General features: G+C 50.6%; 1 protein-coding gene across 2 annotated transcripts in view; it reads left to right on the forward strand.

The window, feature by feature from the left end:
* The window catches only part of LOC135564842 (epithelial membrane protein 2-like), a 28,157-nt gene extending 19,279 nt beyond the window's left edge, over positions 1-8,878 (forward strand). For both annotated transcript variants that reach the window (XM_065010903.1, XM_065010902.1), the window contains one exon: positions 8,353-8,878. In XM_065010903.1, coding sequence (XP_064866975.1) covers positions 8,353-8,474 — 122 coding nt within the window. In that variant the 3' untranslated portion in view covers positions 8,475-8,878. The remainder of the gene's footprint in view (positions 1-8,352) is intronic.
* The last annotated feature ends 10,530 nt before the right edge of the window (positions 8,879-19,408 follow it).

A 19,408-nucleotide genomic window follows, 5' to 3' on the forward strand; every position in this document is an offset into this window, starting at 1 on the left:
TCCTCCCCAGGCCAGTGTTCCTGTATCCTATCCCCCTTCCTATTCTAGGCCTGTGTTCCTATCCTGCCCCTTCCTATCCTGGTTCCTAACCCCTCCTCCTCCTCCCCCAGGCCTGTTCCTGTATCCTACCCCTTCCTATCCTAGTTCCTAACCCTCCTCCTCCTCCCCCAGGCCTGTGTTCCTGTATCCTACCCCCCTTCCTAGTTCCTCCTCCTCCTACCCAGGCCTGTGTTCCTGTATCCTACCCCTTCCTATCCCCCTCCCCCCCTCCTCCCCCAGGCCAGTGTTCCTGTATCCTACCCCCTTCCTATCCTAGTTCCTAACCCCCTCTCCTCCTCCTACCCAGGCCTGTGTTCCTGCATCCTACTAGTTCCTAACCCCTTCCTATCCCCCTAGTTCCTAACCCCCCTAACCCCCTCCTCCCCCAGGCCTGTGTTCCTGTATCCTACCCCCTTCCTATCCTAGTTCCTAACGCCCCCTCCTCCTCCTACCCAGGCCTGTGTTCCTGTATCCTACCCTTCCTTCCTATCCCCCAGGCCAGTGTTCCTAACCCCCTTCCCCTCCTCCTCCTCCTCCCCCAGGCCTGTGTTCCTGTATCCTACCCCTTCCTATCCTAGTTCCTAACCCCCCCCCTCCTCCCCCAGGCCTGTGTTCCTGTATCCTACCCCCTTCCCCTTCCTATCCTGGCCAGTTCATCCTAACCCCCTCCCCTCCTCCTCCCCAGGCCTGTGTTCCTGTATCCTACCCCTTCCTATCCTAGTTCCTAACCCCCCTCCTCCTCCCCCAGGCCAGTGTTCCTGTATCCTACCCCTTCCTATCCTAGTTCCTAACCCCCCTCCTCCCCCAGGCCTGTGTTCCTGTATCCTACCCCTTCCTATCCTAGTTCCTAAGCCCCCTCCTCCTCCTCCCCCAGGCCTGTGTTCCTGTATCCTACCCCCTTCCTATCCTAGTTCCTAACCCCCCTCCTCCCCCAGGCCAGTGTTCCTGTATCCTACCCCTTCCTATCCCAGTTCCTACCCCCCTCCTCCTCCCCCAGGCCTGTGTTCCTGTATCCTACCCCCTTCCTATCCTAGTTCCTAACCCCCCTCCTCCTCCCCAGGCCTGTGTTCCTGTATCCTACCCCCTTCCTATCCTAGTTCCTAACCCCCTCCTCCTCCCCCAGGCCAGTGTGTTCTTCCTATCCTAGTTCCTACCCCCTCCTCCTCCTCCCCCTGGCCAGTGTTCCTGTATCCTACCCCCTTCCTATCCTAGTTCCTCCTCCTCCTACTCCCAGGCCTGTGTTCCTGTTTCCTGCCCCTTCCTATCCTAGTTCCTACCCCCCTCCTCCTCCCCCAGGCCAGTGTTCCTGTATCCTACCCCCTTCCTATCCTAGTTCCTAACCCCCCCTCCTCCTCCTCCCCCAGGCCTGTGTTCCTGCATCCCAACCCCCTCCCCCCAGGCCAGTGTTCCTGTTTCCCCCTTCCTATCCTAGTTCCTAACCCCCCCTCCTCCCCCAGGCCTGTGTTCCTGTATCCTACCCCCTTCCTATCCTAGTACCTAAGTGTTCCCCCCCTCCTCTCCCCTGGCCAGTGTTCCTGTATCCTACCCCCTTCCTATCCTAGTTCCTAACCCCCTCCCTCCTCCCCCAGGCCTGTGTTCCTGTATCCTACCCCCTTCCTATCCTAGTTCCTAACCCCTCCCCCAGGCCTCCTCCTACCCCTCCTCCCCAGGCCAGTGTTCCTGTATCCTACCCCTTCCTATCCTAGTTCCTAACCCCCCTCCTCCCCAGGCCAGTGTTCCTGTTTCCTACCCCCTTCCTATCCTAGTTCCTAACCCCCCTCCTCCTCCCCCAGGCCTGTGTTCCTGTATCCTACCCCTATCCTAGTTCCTAACCCCCCCCCTCCCCAGGCCAGTGTTCCTGTTTCTACCCCCTTCCTAAGTTCCCCCCCTCCTCCTCCCCAGGCCTGTGTTCCTGTATCCTACCCCCTTCCTATCCTAGTTCCTAACCCCCCTCCTCCCCAGGCCAGTGTTCCTGTATCCTACCCCTTCCTATCCTAGTTCCTACCCCCCCTCCTCCTCCCCCAGGCCAGTGTTCCTGTATCCTACCCCCTTCCTATCCTAGTTCCTAACCCCCTCCTCCTCCCCCAGGCCTGTGTTCCTGTATCCTACCCCTTCCTATCCTAGTTCCTAACCCCCTCCTCCTCCCCCAGGCCTGTGTTCCTGTATCCTACCCCCTTCCTATCCTAACCCCCCCCCCCCCCCCAGGCCAGTGTTCCTGTATCCTACCCCCTTCCTATCCTAGTTCCTAACCCCTCCCTCCTCCTCCTCCTCCCCAGGCCTGTGTTCCTGTATCCTACCCCTTCCTATCCTAGTTCCTAACCCCCTCCCCAGGCCAGTGTTCCTGTTTCCTACCCCTTCCTATCCTAGTTCTAACCCCCCTCCTCCTCCCCCAGGCCTGTGTTCCTGTATCCTACCCCCTTCCTATCCTAGTTCCTAAACCCCCCTCCTCCTCCCCAGGCCTGTGTTCCTGTATCCCCCCTTCCTATCCTAGTTCCTAACCCCCTCCTCCCCCAGGCCAGTGTTCCTGTATCCTACCCCCTTCCTATCCTAGTTCCTAACCCCCCTCCTCCTCCCCAGGCCTGTGTTCCTCCTACCCCCTTCCCCAGGCCTCCTCCCCCAGGCCAGTGTTCCTGTATCCTACCCCCTTCCTATCCTAGTTCCTAACCCCCCCCTCCCCCAGGCCAGTGTTCCTGTATCCTACCCCTTCCTATCCAGTTCCTAACCCCCCTCCCCTCCTACCCAGGCCTGTTCCTGTATCCTACCCCTTCCTATCCTAGTTCCTAACCCCCCTCCTCCCCCAGGCCAGTGTTCCTGTATCCTACCCTTCCTATCCTAGTTCCTAACCCCCTCCTCCCCCAGGCCAGTGTTCCTATCCCTCCCAGGCCAGTGTTCCTAACCCCTTCCTATCCCCTCCTCCTCCTCCCCAGGCCTGTGTTCCTGTATCCTACCCCCTTCCTATCCTAGTTCCTAACCCCCTCCTCCTCCCCCAGGCCAGTGTTCCTGTATCCTACCCCTTCCTATCCTAGTTCCTAACCCCCCCTCCCCCCTCCTCCTCCTCCCCCTACCCCCCCCCAGGCCAGTGTTCCTGTATCCTACCCCCTTCCTATCCTAGTTCCTAACCCCCTCCTCCTCCTCCTCCCCCAGGCCTGTGTTCCTGTTTCCTACCCCCTTCCTATCCTAGTTCCTAACCCCTCCCCAGGCCTGTGTTCCTGTTTCCTACCCCTTCCTATCCTAGTTCCTAACCCCCCTCCTCCTCCCCCAGGCCTGTGTTCCTGTATCCTACCCCCTTCCTATCCTAGTTCCTAACCCCCCTCCTCCCCCAGGCCAGTGTTCCTGTATCCTACCCCCTTCCTATCCTAGTTCCTAACCCCTCCTCCCCCAGGCCAGTGTTCCTGTTTCCTACCCCTTCCTATCCCTAACCCCCCTCCTCCCCCAGGCCAGTGTTCTAGTTCCTACCCCCTTCCTATCCTAACCCCCCTCCTCCCCCAGGCCTGTGTTCCTGTATCCTGCCCCCCTTCCTATCCTAGTTCCTAACCCCCTCCTCCCCCAGGCCTGTGTTCCTGTATCCTACCCCCTTCCTATCCTACCTAACCCCCCAGGCCAGTGTTCCTGTATCCTACCCCCTTCCTATCCTAGTTCCTAACCCCCCCTCCTCCTCCTCCCCCAGGCCTGTGTTCCTGTATCCTACCCCCTTCCTATCCTAGTTTCCTACCCCCTTCCTATCCTAGTTCCCCCCCTCCTCCTCCCCCAGGCCAGTGTTCCTGTATCCTACCCCTTCCCCTAGTTCCTACCCCCCTCCTCCTCCCCCAGGCCTGTGTTCCTGTATCCTACCCCTTCCTATCCTAGTTCCTAACCCCCCCTCCTCCAGGCCTGTGTTCCTGTATCCTACCCCCTTCCTATCCTAGTTCCTAACCCCCCTCCTCCTCCCCAGGCCAGTGTTCCTGTATCCTACCCCCTTCCTATCCTAGTTCCTAACCCCCTCCTCCTCCCCAGGCCAGTGTTCCTGTATCCTACCCCTTCCTATCCTAGTTCCTAACCCCCTCCTCCCCCAGGCCTGTGTTCCTGTATCCTACCCCCTTCCTATCCTCCTAACCCCTCCTCCTCCCCCAGGCCTGTGTTCCTGTATCCTACCCCCCCCTGTGTTCCTATCCCATGCCCCCAGTGTTCCTATCCTGCCCCCCTTCCTATCCCCTAACCCCCTCCTCCTCTCCCCAGGCCAGTGTTCCTGTATCCTACCCCCTTCCTATCCTAGTTCCTAACCCCCCTCCTCCCCAGGCCAGTGTTCCTGTATCCTACCCCTTCCTATCCTAGTTCCTAACCCCCCTCCTCCTCCTACCCAGGCCTGTGTTCCTGTATCCTACCCTTCCTATCCCTTCCTATCCCTCCCCCAGGCCAGTGTTTAACCCCTTCCCCCCTACCCCCTCCTCCCCCAGGCCTGTGTTCCTGTATCCTACCCCCTTCCTATCCTAGTTCCTAACCACCCCTCCTCCTCCTCCTCCCCCAGGCCAGTGTTCCTGTATCCTACCCCCTTCCTATCTATCCTAGTTCCTAACCCCCTCCTCCCCCCCCAGGCCTGTGTTCCTGTATCCTCCTCCTCCTCCTCCCCCAGGCCAGTGTTCCTGTATCCTACCCCCTTCCTATCCTAGTTCCTAACCCCTCCTCCCCCAGGCCAGTGTTCCTGTATCCTACCCCCTTCCTATCCTAGTTCCTAACCCCCTCCTCCTCCCAGGCCTGTGTTCCTGTATCCTACCCCCTTCCTATCCTAGTTCCTAACCCCCCTCCTCCCCCAGGCCTGTGTTCCTGTATCCTACCCCCTTCCTATCCTAGTTCCTAACCCCCCCCCCTCCTCCTCCTCCCCCAGGCCTGTGTTCCTGTATCCTACCCTTCCTATCCTATAACCCCTTCCTATCCTAGTTCCCCTCCCCCAGGCCAGTGTTCCTGTATCCTACCCCTTCCTATCCAGTTCCTAACCCCCTCCTCCTCCTCCCCAGGCCTGTGTTCCTGTATCCTACCCCTTCCTATCCTAGTTCCTAACCCCCCCTCCTCCCCCAGGCCAGTGTTCCTGTATCCTACCCCCTTCCTATCCTAGTTCCTAACCCCCCCCCTCCTCCCCAGGCCAGTGTTCCTGTATCCTACCCCCTTCCTATCCTAGTTCCTACCCCCCCTCCCCCAGGCCAGTGTTCCTGTATCCTACCCCCTTCCTATCCTAGTTCCTAACCCCCTCCTCCTCCCCCAGGCCAGTGTTCCTGTATCCTACCCCTTCCTATCCTAGTTCCTAACCCCCTCCTAGTTCCTAACCCCCCTCCTCCTCCTCCTCCCCCAGGCCTGTGTTCCTGTATCCTACCCCCTTCCTATCCTAGTTCCTAACCTCCTCCCCCAGGCCAGTGTTCCTGTATCCTACCCCCCTTCCTATCCTAGTTCCTAACCCCCCCCTCCTCCCCAGGCCTGTGTTCCTGTATCCTACCCCCTTCCTATCCTAGTTCCTACTTCCCCCCTCCTCCTCCCCCAGGCCTGTGTTCCTGTATCCTACCCCCTTCCTATCCTAGTTCTAACCCCCCTGGCCTGTGTTCCTATCCTACCCCTTCCCCAGGCCTGTGTTCCTGTAGTTCCTACCCCCCCCCTTCCTATCCTAGTTCCTACCCCCCTCCTCCTCCCCCAGGCCAGTGTTCCTGTATCCTACCCCCTTCCTATCCTAGTTCCTAACCCCCTCCCCTGGCCTGTGTTCCTAACCCCCCCCTCCTCCTCCTACCCAGGCCTGTGTTCCTGTATCCTACCCCTTCTATCCTAGTTCCTAACCCCCTCCTCCCCCAGGCCAGTGTTCCTGTATCCTACCCCCTTCCTATCCTAGTTCCTAACCCCCCTCCTCCTCCCCCAGGCCAGTGTTCCTGTATCCTAGTTCCTAACCCCCCCCCCTGTGTTCCTGTATCCTACCCCCTTCCTATCCCTCCTCCCCAGGCCAGTGTTCCTAACCCCCCCTCCTCCTCCCCCAGGCCAGTGTTCCTGTATCCTACCCCTTCCTATCCTAGTTCCTAACCCCCCTCCTCCCCCAGGCCTGTGTTCCTGTATCCTGCCCCCCCTTCCTATCCTAGTTCCTAACCCCCTCCTCCTCCTCCTCCCCCAGGCCTGTGTTCCTGTATCCTACCCCCTTCCTATCCTAGTTCCTAACCCCCTCCTCCTCCCCCAGGCCTGTGTTCCTGTATCCTACCCCCCTTCCTATCCAGGCCAGTGTTCCTGTTCCTAAGTTCCCCCCCTCCTCCTCCCCCAGGCCTGTGTTCCTGTATCCTACCCCCTTCCTATCCTAGTTCCTAACCCCCTCCTCCCCCAGGCCTGTGTTCCTGTATCCTACCCCCTTCCTATCCTAGTTCCTAACCCCCCCCCTCCCCCAGGCCTGTGTTCCTGTATCCTACCCCCCTGGCCTGTGTTCCTGTATCCTACCCCCTTCCTATCCCTAGTGTTCCTGTATCCTAACCCCTTCCTATCCTCCTCCTCCTCCTCCCCCAGGCCTGTGTTCCTGTATCCTACCCCTTCTATCCTAGTTCCTAACACCCCCTCCTCCCCCAGGCCAGTGTTCCTAACCCCTTCCTATCCTAGTTCCTAACCCCCCCTCCTCCCCCAGGCCTGTGTTCCTGTATCCTACCCCCTTCCTATCCTAGTTCCTAACCCCCCCTCCTCCTCCCCAGGCCTGTGTTCCTGTATCCTACCCCCCCCTTCCTATCCTAGTTCCTAACCCCCTCCTCCTCCTCCCCCAGGCCTGTGTTCCTGTATCCTACCCCCTTCCTATCCTAGTTCCTAACCCCCCCTCCTCCCCCAGGCCAGTGTTCCTGTATCCTACCCCCTTCCTATCCTAGTTCCTAACCCCCCCCTCCTCCCCCAGGCCAGTGTTCCTGTATCCTACCCCTTCCTATCCTAGTTCCTAACCCCCCTCCTCCTCCTCCCCAGGCCTGTGTTCCTGTATCCTACCCCCTTCCTATCCTAGTTCCTAACCCCCTCCCTCCTCCCCCAGGCCTGTGTTCCTGTATCCTACCCCCTTCTATCCTAGTACCTAACCCCCCCCTTCCTCCTCCCCCTGGCCAGTGTTCCTGTATCCTACCCCTTCCTATCCTAGTTCCTAACCCCCTCCTCCCCCAGGCCTGTGTTCCTGTATCCTACCCCCTTCCTATCCTAGTTCCTAACCCCCTCTCCTCCCCAGGCCTGTGTTCCTGTATCCTACCCCCTTCCTATCCTAGTTCCTAACCCCCCCCTCCCTCCTCCCCCCAGGCCTGTGTTCCTGTATCCTACCCCCTTCCTATCCTCCCCAGTTCCTAACCCCTCCTCCTCCTCCTCCCCCAGGCCAGTGTTCCTGTATCCTACCCCCTTCCTATCCTAGTTCCTAACCCCCCCTCCTCCTCCTCCTCCCCAGGCCAGTGTTCCTGTATCCTACCCCTTCCTATCCTAGTTCCTAACCCCCCTCCTCCTCCCCCAGGCCAGTGTTCCTGTTTCCTACCCCCTTCCTATCCTAGTTCCTAACCCCCCTCCTCCTCCCCCAGGCCAGTGTTCCTGTTTCCTACCCCCCTTCCTATCCTAGTTCCTAACCCCCCCCCTCCTCCTCCTCCCCCAGGCCAGTGTTCCTGTATCCTACCCCCTTCCTATCCTAGTTCCTAACCCCCCCTCCTCTCCCCTGGCCAGTGTTCCTGTATCCTACCTCCTTCCTATCCTAGTTCCTAACCCACCCCCCCTCCTCCTCCTCCCCCAGGCCAGTGTTCCTGTATCCTACCCCCTTCCTATCCTAGTTCCTAAACCCCCTCCTCCTCCCCCAGGCCAGTGTTCCTGTATCCTACCCCCTTCCTATCCTAGTTCCTAACCCCCCCTCCTCCTCCTCCCCCAGGCCAGTGTTCCTGTATCCTACCCCCTTCCTATCCTAGTTCCTAACCCCCTCCTCCCCCAGGCCAGTGTTCCTGTATCCTACCCCCTTCCTATCCTAGTTCCTAACCCCCCTCCTCCTCCTCCCCCAGGCCTGTGTTCCTGTATCCTACCCCCTTCCTATCCTAGTTCTAACCCCCCTCCTCCTCCCCCAGGCCTGTGTTCCTGTATCCTACCCCCTTCCTATCCTAGTTCCTAACCCCCCTCCTCCTCCTCCCCCAGGCCTGTGTTCCTGTATCCTACCCCCTTCCTATCCTAGTTCCTAACCCCCCCCTCCTCCCCAGGCCAGTGTTCCTGTTTCCTACCCCCTTCCTATCCTAGTTCCTAACCCCCCCCCTCCTCCCCCAGGCCAGTGTTCCTGTTTCCTACCCCCTTCCTATCCTAGTTCCTAACCCCCCTCCTCCTCCTCCCCAGGCCTGTGTGTGATGATCGGAGTGTCCATCTACACGGCAGAGAGGCAGGGTTTTACGGAGGAGTCTCTAAGGAAGGGAGGATATGGTTCATCCTACATCCTGGCCTGGATCAGTTTCCCATGACTGTCATCAGTGGACTCATGTATCTGGTGCTGAGGAAACGCAAATAAAAACACTCGTAATCTCTACAAAGACACGAAACACAATGGAAACGTCAACTAAAACAACCTTTACCTGTAAGGAGAGAAGTGTTCATTATTTTGTAACAGTCTATTAGCTAACATGTTGTTATGAGACTGTGACATATCAGCCTGTTTTCTTTGGGGGGGGGGGGGGGGGGAATGGAGTTTCCATGGTGACGTCAATGCGGTGGATTTTATTGTTGTTAAGAGCAGCTGTTTTAAAAGACGTTTTTCTCCACACTGTGTGGCTGGAATGAGACTGTGACGTATCAGCCTGTTTTTTGGGAGGGGGTTTCCATGGTGACATCAATGCGGTAAATTTTAAATAAATAATGGACCAATAAATGGTGTATAGTTGAATTACATGATGAACGATGGTTAAGACTGAGCAGGACAACACTGTGTTCAGTTCTACTAGAGTAAACCTAGTGTAGAAGGTGGAATATGGAGGATTGTCTGCCGGCCTGTCCATCTACCTGTCCCTCTGCCTCCCTCCCTGTCCGTCTGCCTCCCTCCCTGTCCGTCTGCCTCCCTCCCTCCCTGCCCATCTGTCCATCTATCCGTCTGCCGGCCTGTCCGTCTACCTGTCCCTCTGCCTCCCTCCCTGTCCGTCTGCCTCCCTCCCTCCCTGCCCATCTGTCCGTCTGCCTCCTTCCCTCCCTGTCCGTCTGCCTCCCTCCCTCCCTGTCCGTCTGCCTCCCTCCCTCCCTGCCCATCTGTCCGTCTGCCTCCCTCCCTCCCTGTCCGTCTGCCTCCCTCCCTCCCTGTCCGTCTGCCTCCCTCCCTCCCCTGTCCGTCTGCCTCCGTCCCTCCCTGTCCGTCTGCCTGGCCCTCTGCCTCCCTCCCTGTCAGTCTGCCTCCCTCCCTCCCTGTCCGTCTGCCTCCCTCCCTCCCTGTCCCTCTGCCTCCCTCCCTCCCTGCCCATCTGCCTCCCTCCCTCCCTGCCCATCTGTCCATCTATCCGTCTGCCGGCCTGTCCGTCAACCTGTCCCTCTGCCTCCCTCCCTCCCTGCCCATCTGCCTCCCTCCCTCCCTGTCCCTCTGCCTGCCTCCCTCCCTCCCTGTCCCTCTGCCTCCCTCCCTCCCTGTCCGTCTGCCTCCTCCTCCCTGCCCTCTGCCTCCCTCCTCCCTGCCCATCTGCCTCCTCCTGCCCATCTGCCTCCCTCCCCTCCTGTCCGTCTGCCTCCCTCCTCCCTGCCCTCTGCCTCCCTCCCTCCCTGCCCATCTGCCTCCCTCCCTCCCTGCCCATCTGTCCATCTATCCGTCTGCCGGCCTGTCCGTCTGCCTGTCCCTCTGCCTCCCTCCCTGTCCGTCTGCCTCCCTCCCTCCCTGTCCGTCTGCCTCCCTCCCTGTCCCTCTGCCTCCCTCCCTCCCTGCCCTCTGCCTCCCTCCCTCCCTGCCCGTCTGCCTCCCTCCCTCCCTGTCCGTCTGCCTCCCTCCCTCCCTGCCCATCTGTCCATCTATCCGTCTGCCGGCCTGTCCGTCTGCCTGTCCCTCTGCCTCCCTCCCTGCCGGCCTGTCCGTCTGCCTCCCCTCCCTGCCGGCCTGTCCGCCTCCCTCCCTCCCTCCCTCCCTGTCTCCCTCCCTCCCTGTCGGCCTGTCTCCCTCCCTGTCTCCCTCCCTCCCTCCCTCCCTGCCGGCCTCCCCTCCTCCCTCCCTGCCGGCCTGCCTCCCTGCCGGCCTGTCTCCCTCCCTGCCGGCCTGCCTGCCTGCCTGTCTCCCTCCCTCCCTGCCCACCTGTCCCTCTGCCTCCCTCCCTACCTACCTACCGGCCTCCCTCCCTCCCTCCCTCCCTGCCTGTCCGTCTGTCTGCTTGCTGGTCTATCTGATGAAAGATGCTGAGGTTAATATCGAGGACATTAAAGAATAGGGGAATAAGGATGATCCACTATCTAACTGGAATAAAAACAGAATGGAACCCTCTAGAACACCGGAGTCTGAGTCTTCACTGATACAATACAACCACTATAGTGGGTCCCATAGACACAGTCTGTTATAACAGGGGTCTATAGTGGGTCCCATAGACACAGTCTGTTATAACAGGGGTCTATAGTGGGTCCCATAGACACAGTCTGTTATAACAGGGGTCTATAGTGGGTCCCATAGACACAGTCTGTTATAACAGGGGTCTGTAGTGGGTCCCATAGACACAGTCTGTTATAACAGGGGTCTATAGTGGGTCCTATATACAGTCTGTTATAACAGGGGTCTATAGTGGGTCCCATAGACACAGTCTGTTATAACAGGGGTCTATAGTGGGTCCCATAGACACAGTCTGTTATAACAGGGGTCTATAGTGGGTCCCATAGACACAGTCTGTTATAACAGGGGTCTATAGTGGGTCCCATAGACACAGTCTGTTATAACAGGGGTCTATAGTGGGTCCCATAGACACAGTCTGTTATAACAGGGTCTACATTACATCAGTCTGTGTTATAACAGGGTCTACATTACATCAGTCTGTTATTAACAGGGTCTACAATACATCAGTCTGTTATAACAGGGTCTACATTACATCAGTCTGTTATAACAGGGGTCTGTTATAACAGGGTCTACATTACATCAGTCTGTTATAACAGGGTCTACATTACATCAGTCTGTTATAACAGGGTCTACATTACATCAGTCTGTTATAACAGGGTCTACATTACATCAGTCTGTTATAACAGGGTCTACATTACATCAGTCTGTTATAACAGGGTCTACATTACATCAGTCTGTTATAACAGGGTCTACATTACATCAGTCTGTTATAACAGGGTCTACATTACATCAGTCTGTTATAACAGGGTCTACATTACATCAGTCTGTTATAACAGGGTCTACATTACATCAGTCTGTGTTATAAGAGGGTCTACATTACATCAGTCTGTTATAACAGGGTCTACATTACATCAGTCTGTTATAACAGGGTCTACATTACATCAGTCTGTTATAACAGGGTCTATATTACATCAGTCTGTTATAACAGGGTCTACATTACATCAGTCTGTGTTATAACAGGGTCTACATTACATCAGTCTGTTATAACAGGGTCTACATTACATCAGTCTGTTATAACAGGGTCTACATTACATCAGTCTGTTATAACAGGGTCTACATCAGTCTTATAACAGGGTCTACATTACATCAGTCTGTTATAACAGGGTCTACATTACATCAGTCTGTTATAACAGGGTCTACATTACATCAGTCTGTTATAACAGGGTCTACAATACATCAGTCTGTTATAACAGGGTCTACATTACATCAGTCTGTTATAACAGGGTCTACATTACATCAGTCTGTTATAACAGGGTCTACATTACATCAGTCTGTGTTATAACAGGGTCTACATTACATCAGTCTGTTATAACAGGGTCTACATTACATCAGTCTGTTATAACAGGGTCTACATTACATCAGTCTGTTATAACAGGGTCTACATTACATCAGTCTGTTATAACAGGGTCTACATTACATCAGTCTGTTATAACAGGGTCTACATTACATCAGTCTGTTATAACAGGGTCTACATTACATCAGTCTGTTATAACAGGGTCTACATTACATCAGTCTGTTATAACAGGGTCTACATTACATCAGTCTGTGTTATAAGAGGGTCTACATTACATCAGTCTGTTATAACAGGGTCTACATTACATCAGTCTGTTATAACAGGGTCTACATTACATCAGTCTGTTATAATTCTGTTATCAGCTCTGGATAAGAGCGTCTGTTATAAATGGTCTACTTAAATGTAAAATGTACATTACATCAGTCTGTTATAACAGGGTCATCAGTCTGTTATAACAGGGTCTACATTACATCAGTCTGTTATAACAGGGTCTACATTACATCAGTCTGTTATAACAGGGTCTACATTACATCAGTCTGTTATAACAGGGTCATTACATCAGTCTGTTATAACAGGGTCTACATTACACATTACATCAGTCTGTTATAACAGGGTCTACATTACATCAGTCTGTTATAACAGGGTCTACATTACATCAGTCTGTTATAACAGGGTCTACATTACATCAGTCTGTTATAACAGGGTCTACATTACATCAGTCTGTTATAACAGGGTCTACATTACATCAGTCTGTTATAACAGGGTCTATATTACATCAGTCTGTTATAACAGGGTCTACATCAGTCTGTTATAACAGGGTCTACATTACATCAGTCTGTTATAACAGGGTCTACATTACATCAGTCTGTTATAACAGGGTCTACATTACATCAGTCTGTTATAACAGGGTCTACATTACATCAGTCTGTTATTGTTGTTTCCATAGAGACAGAGCACTCCCTGCATTCTTTTGGATTCTATAGCATTTTATAGCATTCATTTAGATTCTATAGCATTCTATTTGTTTTATTAGATTCTATAGCATTCTATTTGATTCTATTAGATCAGTTGTTATAGCATTCATTTAATCAGTCTGTTAGATTCATATAGCATTCATTTAGATTAGATTATATAGCATTTTATTTGATTTGATTAGATTCTATAGCATTCTATTTGATTTGATTAGATTAGATTATATTTAGCATTAATTCATTTAGATTAGATTCTATAGCATTCATTTAGATTAGATTCTATAGCATTCTATTTGATTTGATTAGATTCTATAGCATTCATTTAGATTAGATTCTATAGCATTCAATTTGATTCTATTAGATTAGATTCTATAGCATTCATTTAGATTAGATTCTATAGCATTCTATTTGATTCTATAGCATTCATTTAGATTAGATTCTATAGCATTCATTTAGATTAGATTCTATAGCATTCTATTTGATTTGATTAGATTCGATAGCATTCTATTTGATTCTATAGCATTCATTTAGATTAGATAGCATTCATTTAGATTAGATTCTATAGCATTCTATTTGATTTGATTAGATTCTATAGCATTCTATTTGATTCATTTAGATTAGATTCTATAGCATTCTATTAGATTCGATAGCATTCATTTAGATTAGATTCTATAGCATTCTATTTGATTCTATTAGATTAGATTCTATAGCATTCATTTAGATTAGATTCTATAGCATTCATTTAGATTAGATTCTATAGCATTCTATTTGATTTGATTAGATTCTATAGCATTCTATTTGATTCATTTAGATTAGATTCTATAGCATTCTATTAGATTCGATAGCATTCATTTAGATTAGATTCTAAAGCATTCAATTTGATTCTATTAGATTAGATTCTATAGCATTCATTTAGATTAGATTCTATAGCATTCTATTTGATTTTATTAGATTCTATAGCATTCTATTTGATTCTATAGCATTCATTTAGATTAGATTCTATAGCATTCTATTTGATTTGATTAGATTCTATAGCATTCTATTTGATTCTATTAGATTAGATTCTATAGCATTCATTTAGATTAGATAGCATTCATTTAGATTAGATTCTATAGCATTCTATTTGATTTGATTAGATTCTATAGCATTCTATTTGATTCATTTAGATTAGATTCTATAGCATTCTATTAGATTCGATTCTAAAGCATTCAATTTGATTCTATTAGATTAGATTCTATAGCATTCATTTAGATTAGATTCTAAAGCATTCAATTTGATTCTATTAGATTAGATTCTATAGCATTCATTTAGATTAGATTCTATAGCATTCTATTTGATTTTATTAGATTCTATAGCATTCTATTTGATTCTATTAGATTAGATTCTATTCTACCCCAACGGCAGCTTCTGTTTGGCTTTGTTGTTTCCATAGAGACAGAGCCCTCCCTGGGCTCATCATGGGAGTTGTTAAATATATATCATATTAGTGACGTCTTGTCCCCAGTGATCATTGGTCCTGGTAACTGTATAGGTCAATGTCTGCGTCCCCCCATTCTCCACCCTTAATCCCCAAGTGTACACTTTGTTGCATGGACTTAACAAAAATGGTGTTCACTCCCAGCCTCCAGCCAATGCATACTGCAATCTTATGCGAAGTGTGCAAGTGCACACTTGTGGAAAAGGGTGTAGACTCGGGACGCAAAAGCCTTGGAATGAAAGTGCTAGTTGATTTTGACGTGAAAGAGACCGTGGTGTTTCTGGGGATCTGGCGCCACCTGCTGGTGAACCAACAGCTCAGTGCCTGTTTTCATAAAGCGTCTCAATGTATGGGGTGTCTGATCTAGGATCAGTTTATTCCAATCATGATGAATAATATGAAAATGTCCAGGGAGACACCTGATCCTAGATCAGAGAGACGTTTAAAAAAAAAAGAATACAGGTGTAGATACTCTACTACTACAAAGGGTCTGGTAACTCCACAGACCTGGAGAGTCTCTACTACAAAGGGTCTGGTAACTCCACAGACCTGGAGAGTCTCTATTCAAAGGGTCTGGTAACTCCACAGTCCTGGAGAGTCTCTATTCAAAGGGTCTGGTACCTCCACAGACCTGGAGAGTCTCTATTCAAAGGGTCTGGTAACTCCACAGTCCTGGAGAGTCTCTATTCAAAGGGTCTGGTAACTCCACAGACCTGGAGAGTCTCTATTCAAAGGGTCTGGTAACTCCACAGTCCTGGAGAGAGATGGTCTCTATTCAAAGGGTCTGGTAACTCTACAGACCTGGAGAGTCTTTCCAAAGGGTCTGGTAACTCCACAGACCTGGAGAGTCTTTCCAAAGGGTCTGGTAACTCCACAGTCCTGGAGAGTCTCTATTCAAAGGGTCTGGTAACTCCACAGACCTGGAGAGTCTCTATTCAAAGGGTCTGGTAACTCCACAGTCCTGGAGAGTCTCTATTCAAAGGGTCTGGTAACTCCACAGTCCTGGAGAGTCTCTATTCAAAGGGTCTGGTAACTCCACAGACCTGGAGAGTCTCTATCCAAAGGGTCTGGTAACTCCACAGACCTGGAGAGTCTCTATCCAAAGGGTCTGGTAACTCCACAGTCCTGGAGAGTCTTTCCAAAGGGTCTGGTAACTCCACAGACCTGGAGAGTCTTTCCAAAGGGTCTGGTAACTCCACAGTCCTGGACAGTCTCTATTCAAAGGGTCTGGTAACTCCACAGACCTGGAGAGTCTCTATTCAAAGGGTCTGGTAACTCCACAGTCCTGGAGAGAGATGGTCTCTATTCAAAGGGTCTGGTAACTCCACAGTCCTGGAGAGAGATGGTCTCTATTCAAAGGGTCTGCTAACTCCACAGTCCTGGAGAGAGATGGTCTCTATTCAAAGGGTCTGGTAACTCCACAGTCCTGGAGAGAGATGGTCTCTATTCAAAGGGTCTGGTAACTCCACAGTCCTGAGAGAGAGATGGTCTCTATTCAAAGGGTCTGGTAACTCCACAGTCCTGGAGAGTCTCTATTCAAAGGGTCTGGTAACTCCACAGTCCTGGAGAGTCTCTATTCAAAGGGTCTGGTAACTCCACAGTCCTGGAGAGTCTCTATTCAAAGGGTCTGGTAACTCCACAGTCCTGGAGAGTCTCTATTCAAAGGGTCTGGTAACTCCACAGTCCTGGAGAGTCTCTATTCAAAGGGTCTGGTAACTCCACAGTCCTGGAGAGTCTCTATTCAAAGGGTCTGGTAACTCCACAGTCCTGGAGAGTCTCTATTCAAAGGGTCTGGTAACTCCACAGTCCTGGAGAGTCTCTATTCAAAGGGTCTGGTAACTCCACAGTCCTGGAGAGAGATGGTCTCTATTCAAAGGGTCTGGTAACTCCACAGTCCTGGAGAGTCTCTATTCAAAGGGTCTGGTAACTCCACAGTCCTGGAGAGAGATGGTCTCTATTCAAAGGGTCTGGTAACTCCACAGTCCTGGAGAGAGATGGTCTCTATTCAAAGGGTCTGGTAACTCCACAGTCCTGGAGAGAGATGGTCTCTTTCCAAAGGGTCTGGTAACTCCACAGTCCTGGAGAGAGATGGTCTCTATTCAAAGGGTCTGGTAACTCCACAGTCCTGGAGAGAGATGGTCTCTTTCCAAAGGGTCTGGTAACTCCACAGTCCTGGAGAGTCTCTATTCAAAGGGTCTGGTAACTCCACAGTCCTGGAGAGTCTCTATTCAAAGGGTCTGGTAACTCCACAGTCCTGGAGAGTCTCTATTCAAAGGGTCTGGTAACTCCACAGTCCTGGAGAGAGATGGTCTCTATTCAAATGGTCTGGTAACTCCACAGTCCTGGAGAGAGATGGTCTCTATTCAAAGGGTCTGGTAACTCCACAGTCCTGGAGAGAGATGGTCTCTTTCCAAAGGGTCTGGTAACTCCACAGTCCTGGAGAGTCTCTATTCAAAGGGTCTGGTAACTCCACAGTCCTGGAGAGTCTCTATTCAAAGGGTCTGGTAACTCCACAGTCCTGGAGAGTCTCTATTCAAAGGGTCTGGTAACTCCACAGTCCTGGAGAGAGATGGTCTCTATTCAAATGGTCTGGTAACTCCACAGTCCTGGAGAGAGATGGTCTCTTTCCAAAGGGTCTGGTAACTCCACAGTCCTGGAGAGAGATGGTCTCTTTCCAAAGGGTCTGGTAACTCCACAGTCCTGGAGAGTCTCTATTCAAAGGGTCTGGTAACTCCACAGTCCTGGAGAGTCTCTATTCAAAGGGTCTGGTAACTCAACAGTCCTGGAGAGAGATGGTCTCTATTCAAAACAGTCCTGGAGAGAGATGGTCTTCATTCAAAGGGTCTGGTAACTCCACAGTCCTGGAGAGAGATGGTCTCTATTCAAAGGGTCTGGTAACTCCAGTCCTGAGAGAGATGGTCTCTATTCAAAAGGTCCTGGAGGAGATAGTGGGTATTTAGGCCATTGTATTTGAAAATCAGATGCGTGCTGGGCTGGGCTGTGCTGGGCTGGGACAAAAGCCTGCACAGTCAGAGGCTCAGTAGACGTGGGCCATACAGACAAACCTTTCCATATCATGAAAGACACTTTACAAGGACAAGTTAGGAAACCTATTTTATTATACAATGGTGGTTAAAATGTGAACAAGACAGTTATGAAATATCATCTGCTAACAGGAGTGACTGGTAGTCATGACTACTAAGATATCCTAACAGGAGTGACTGGTAGTCATGACTACTAAGATATCCTAACAGGAGTGACTGGTAGTCATGACTACTAAGATATGCTAACAGGAGTGACTGGTAGTCATGACCAACATTACTAACAGAGTTGACTCAACTAGGACAGATATACTAACAGAGTTGACTCAACTAGGACAGATATACCAACAGAGTTGACTCAACTAGGACAGATATACTAACAGAGTTGACTCAACTAGGACAGATATACTAACAGAGTTGACTCAACTAGGACAGATATACTAACAGTTGACTCAACTAGGACAGATCTACCAACATCACTAACAGAGTTGACTCAACTAGGACAGATGTACCAACATCACTAACAGAGTTGACTCAACTAGGACAGATACACTAACACAGTTGACTCAACTAGGACAGATATACTAACAGAGTTGACTCAACTAGGACAGATGTACTAACATCACTAACAGAGTTGACTCAACTAGGACAGATCTACTAACAGAGTTGACTCAACTAGGACAGATATACCAACATCACTAACAGAGTTGACTCAACTAGGACAGATGTACTAACATCACTAACAGAGTTGACTCAACTAGGACAGATACACTAACAGAGTTGACTCAACTAGGACAGATACACAAACAGAGTTGACTCAACTAGGACAGATACACAAACAGAGTTGACTCAACTAGGACATATATACTAACATCACTAACAGAGTTGACTCAACTAGGACAGATATACTAACAGAGTTGACTCAACTAGGACAGATACACTAACAGAGTTGACTCAACTAGGACAGATGTACTAACATCACTAACAGAGTTGACTCAACTAGGACAGATGACTCAACTAGGACAGATACACTAACAGAGTTGACTCAACTAGGACAGATACACTAACAGAGTTGACTCAACTAGGACAGATACACTAACAGAGTTGACTCAACTAGGACAGATATACTAACAGAGTTGACTCAACTAGGACAGATGTACTAACATCACTAACAGAGTTGACTCAACTAGGACAGATATCACTAACAGAGTTGACTCAACTAGGCCAGACTAACAGAGTTGACTCAACCAACAGATCACTAACAGAGTTGACTCAACTAGGACAGATACCAACATCACAGATAACAGAGTTGACTCAACTAGGCCAGATACACTAACAGAGTTGACTCAACTAGGACAGATACACAACAGAGTTGACTCAACTAGGACAGATACACTAACAGAGTTGACTCAACTAGGACAGATATACTAACAGAGTTGACTCAACTAGGCCAGATACTAACAGAGTTGACTCAACTAGGACAGAGATACACAGAGTTGACTCAACTAGGACAGATATACTAACAGAGTTGACTCAACTAGGCCAGATATACTAACAGAGTTGACTCAACTAGGCCAGATACACTAACAGAGTTGACTCAACTAGGCCAGAGAGTTGACTCAACTAGGACAGATATACCAACATAACAGAGTTGACTCAACTAGGACAGACCAACATCACTAACAGAGTTGACTCAACTAGGCCAGATACCAACATCACTAACAGAGTTGACTCAACTAGGCCAGATACCAACATCACTAACAGAGTTGACTCAACTAGGCCAGATACCAACATCACTAACAGAGTTGACTCAACTAGGCCACAGATACCAACATCACTAACAGAGTTGACTCAACTAGGACAGATACCAACATCACTAACAGAGTTGACTCAACTAGGACAGATACACTAACAGAGTTGACTCAACTAGGCCAGATACACTAACAGAGTTGACTCAACTAGGCCAGATGTACCAACATCACTAACAGAGTTGACTCAACTAGGACAGATATACTAACAGACATCACTAACAGATATACTAACAGAGTT

Source organism: Oncorhynchus nerka, linkage group LG26, assembly GCF_034236695.1.
Source record: "Oncorhynchus nerka isolate Pitt River linkage group LG26, Oner_Uvic_2.0, whole genome shotgun sequence".
In the NCBI taxonomy this organism is placed as follows: Eukaryota; Metazoa; Chordata; class Actinopteri; order Salmoniformes; family Salmonidae; genus Oncorhynchus; species Oncorhynchus nerka.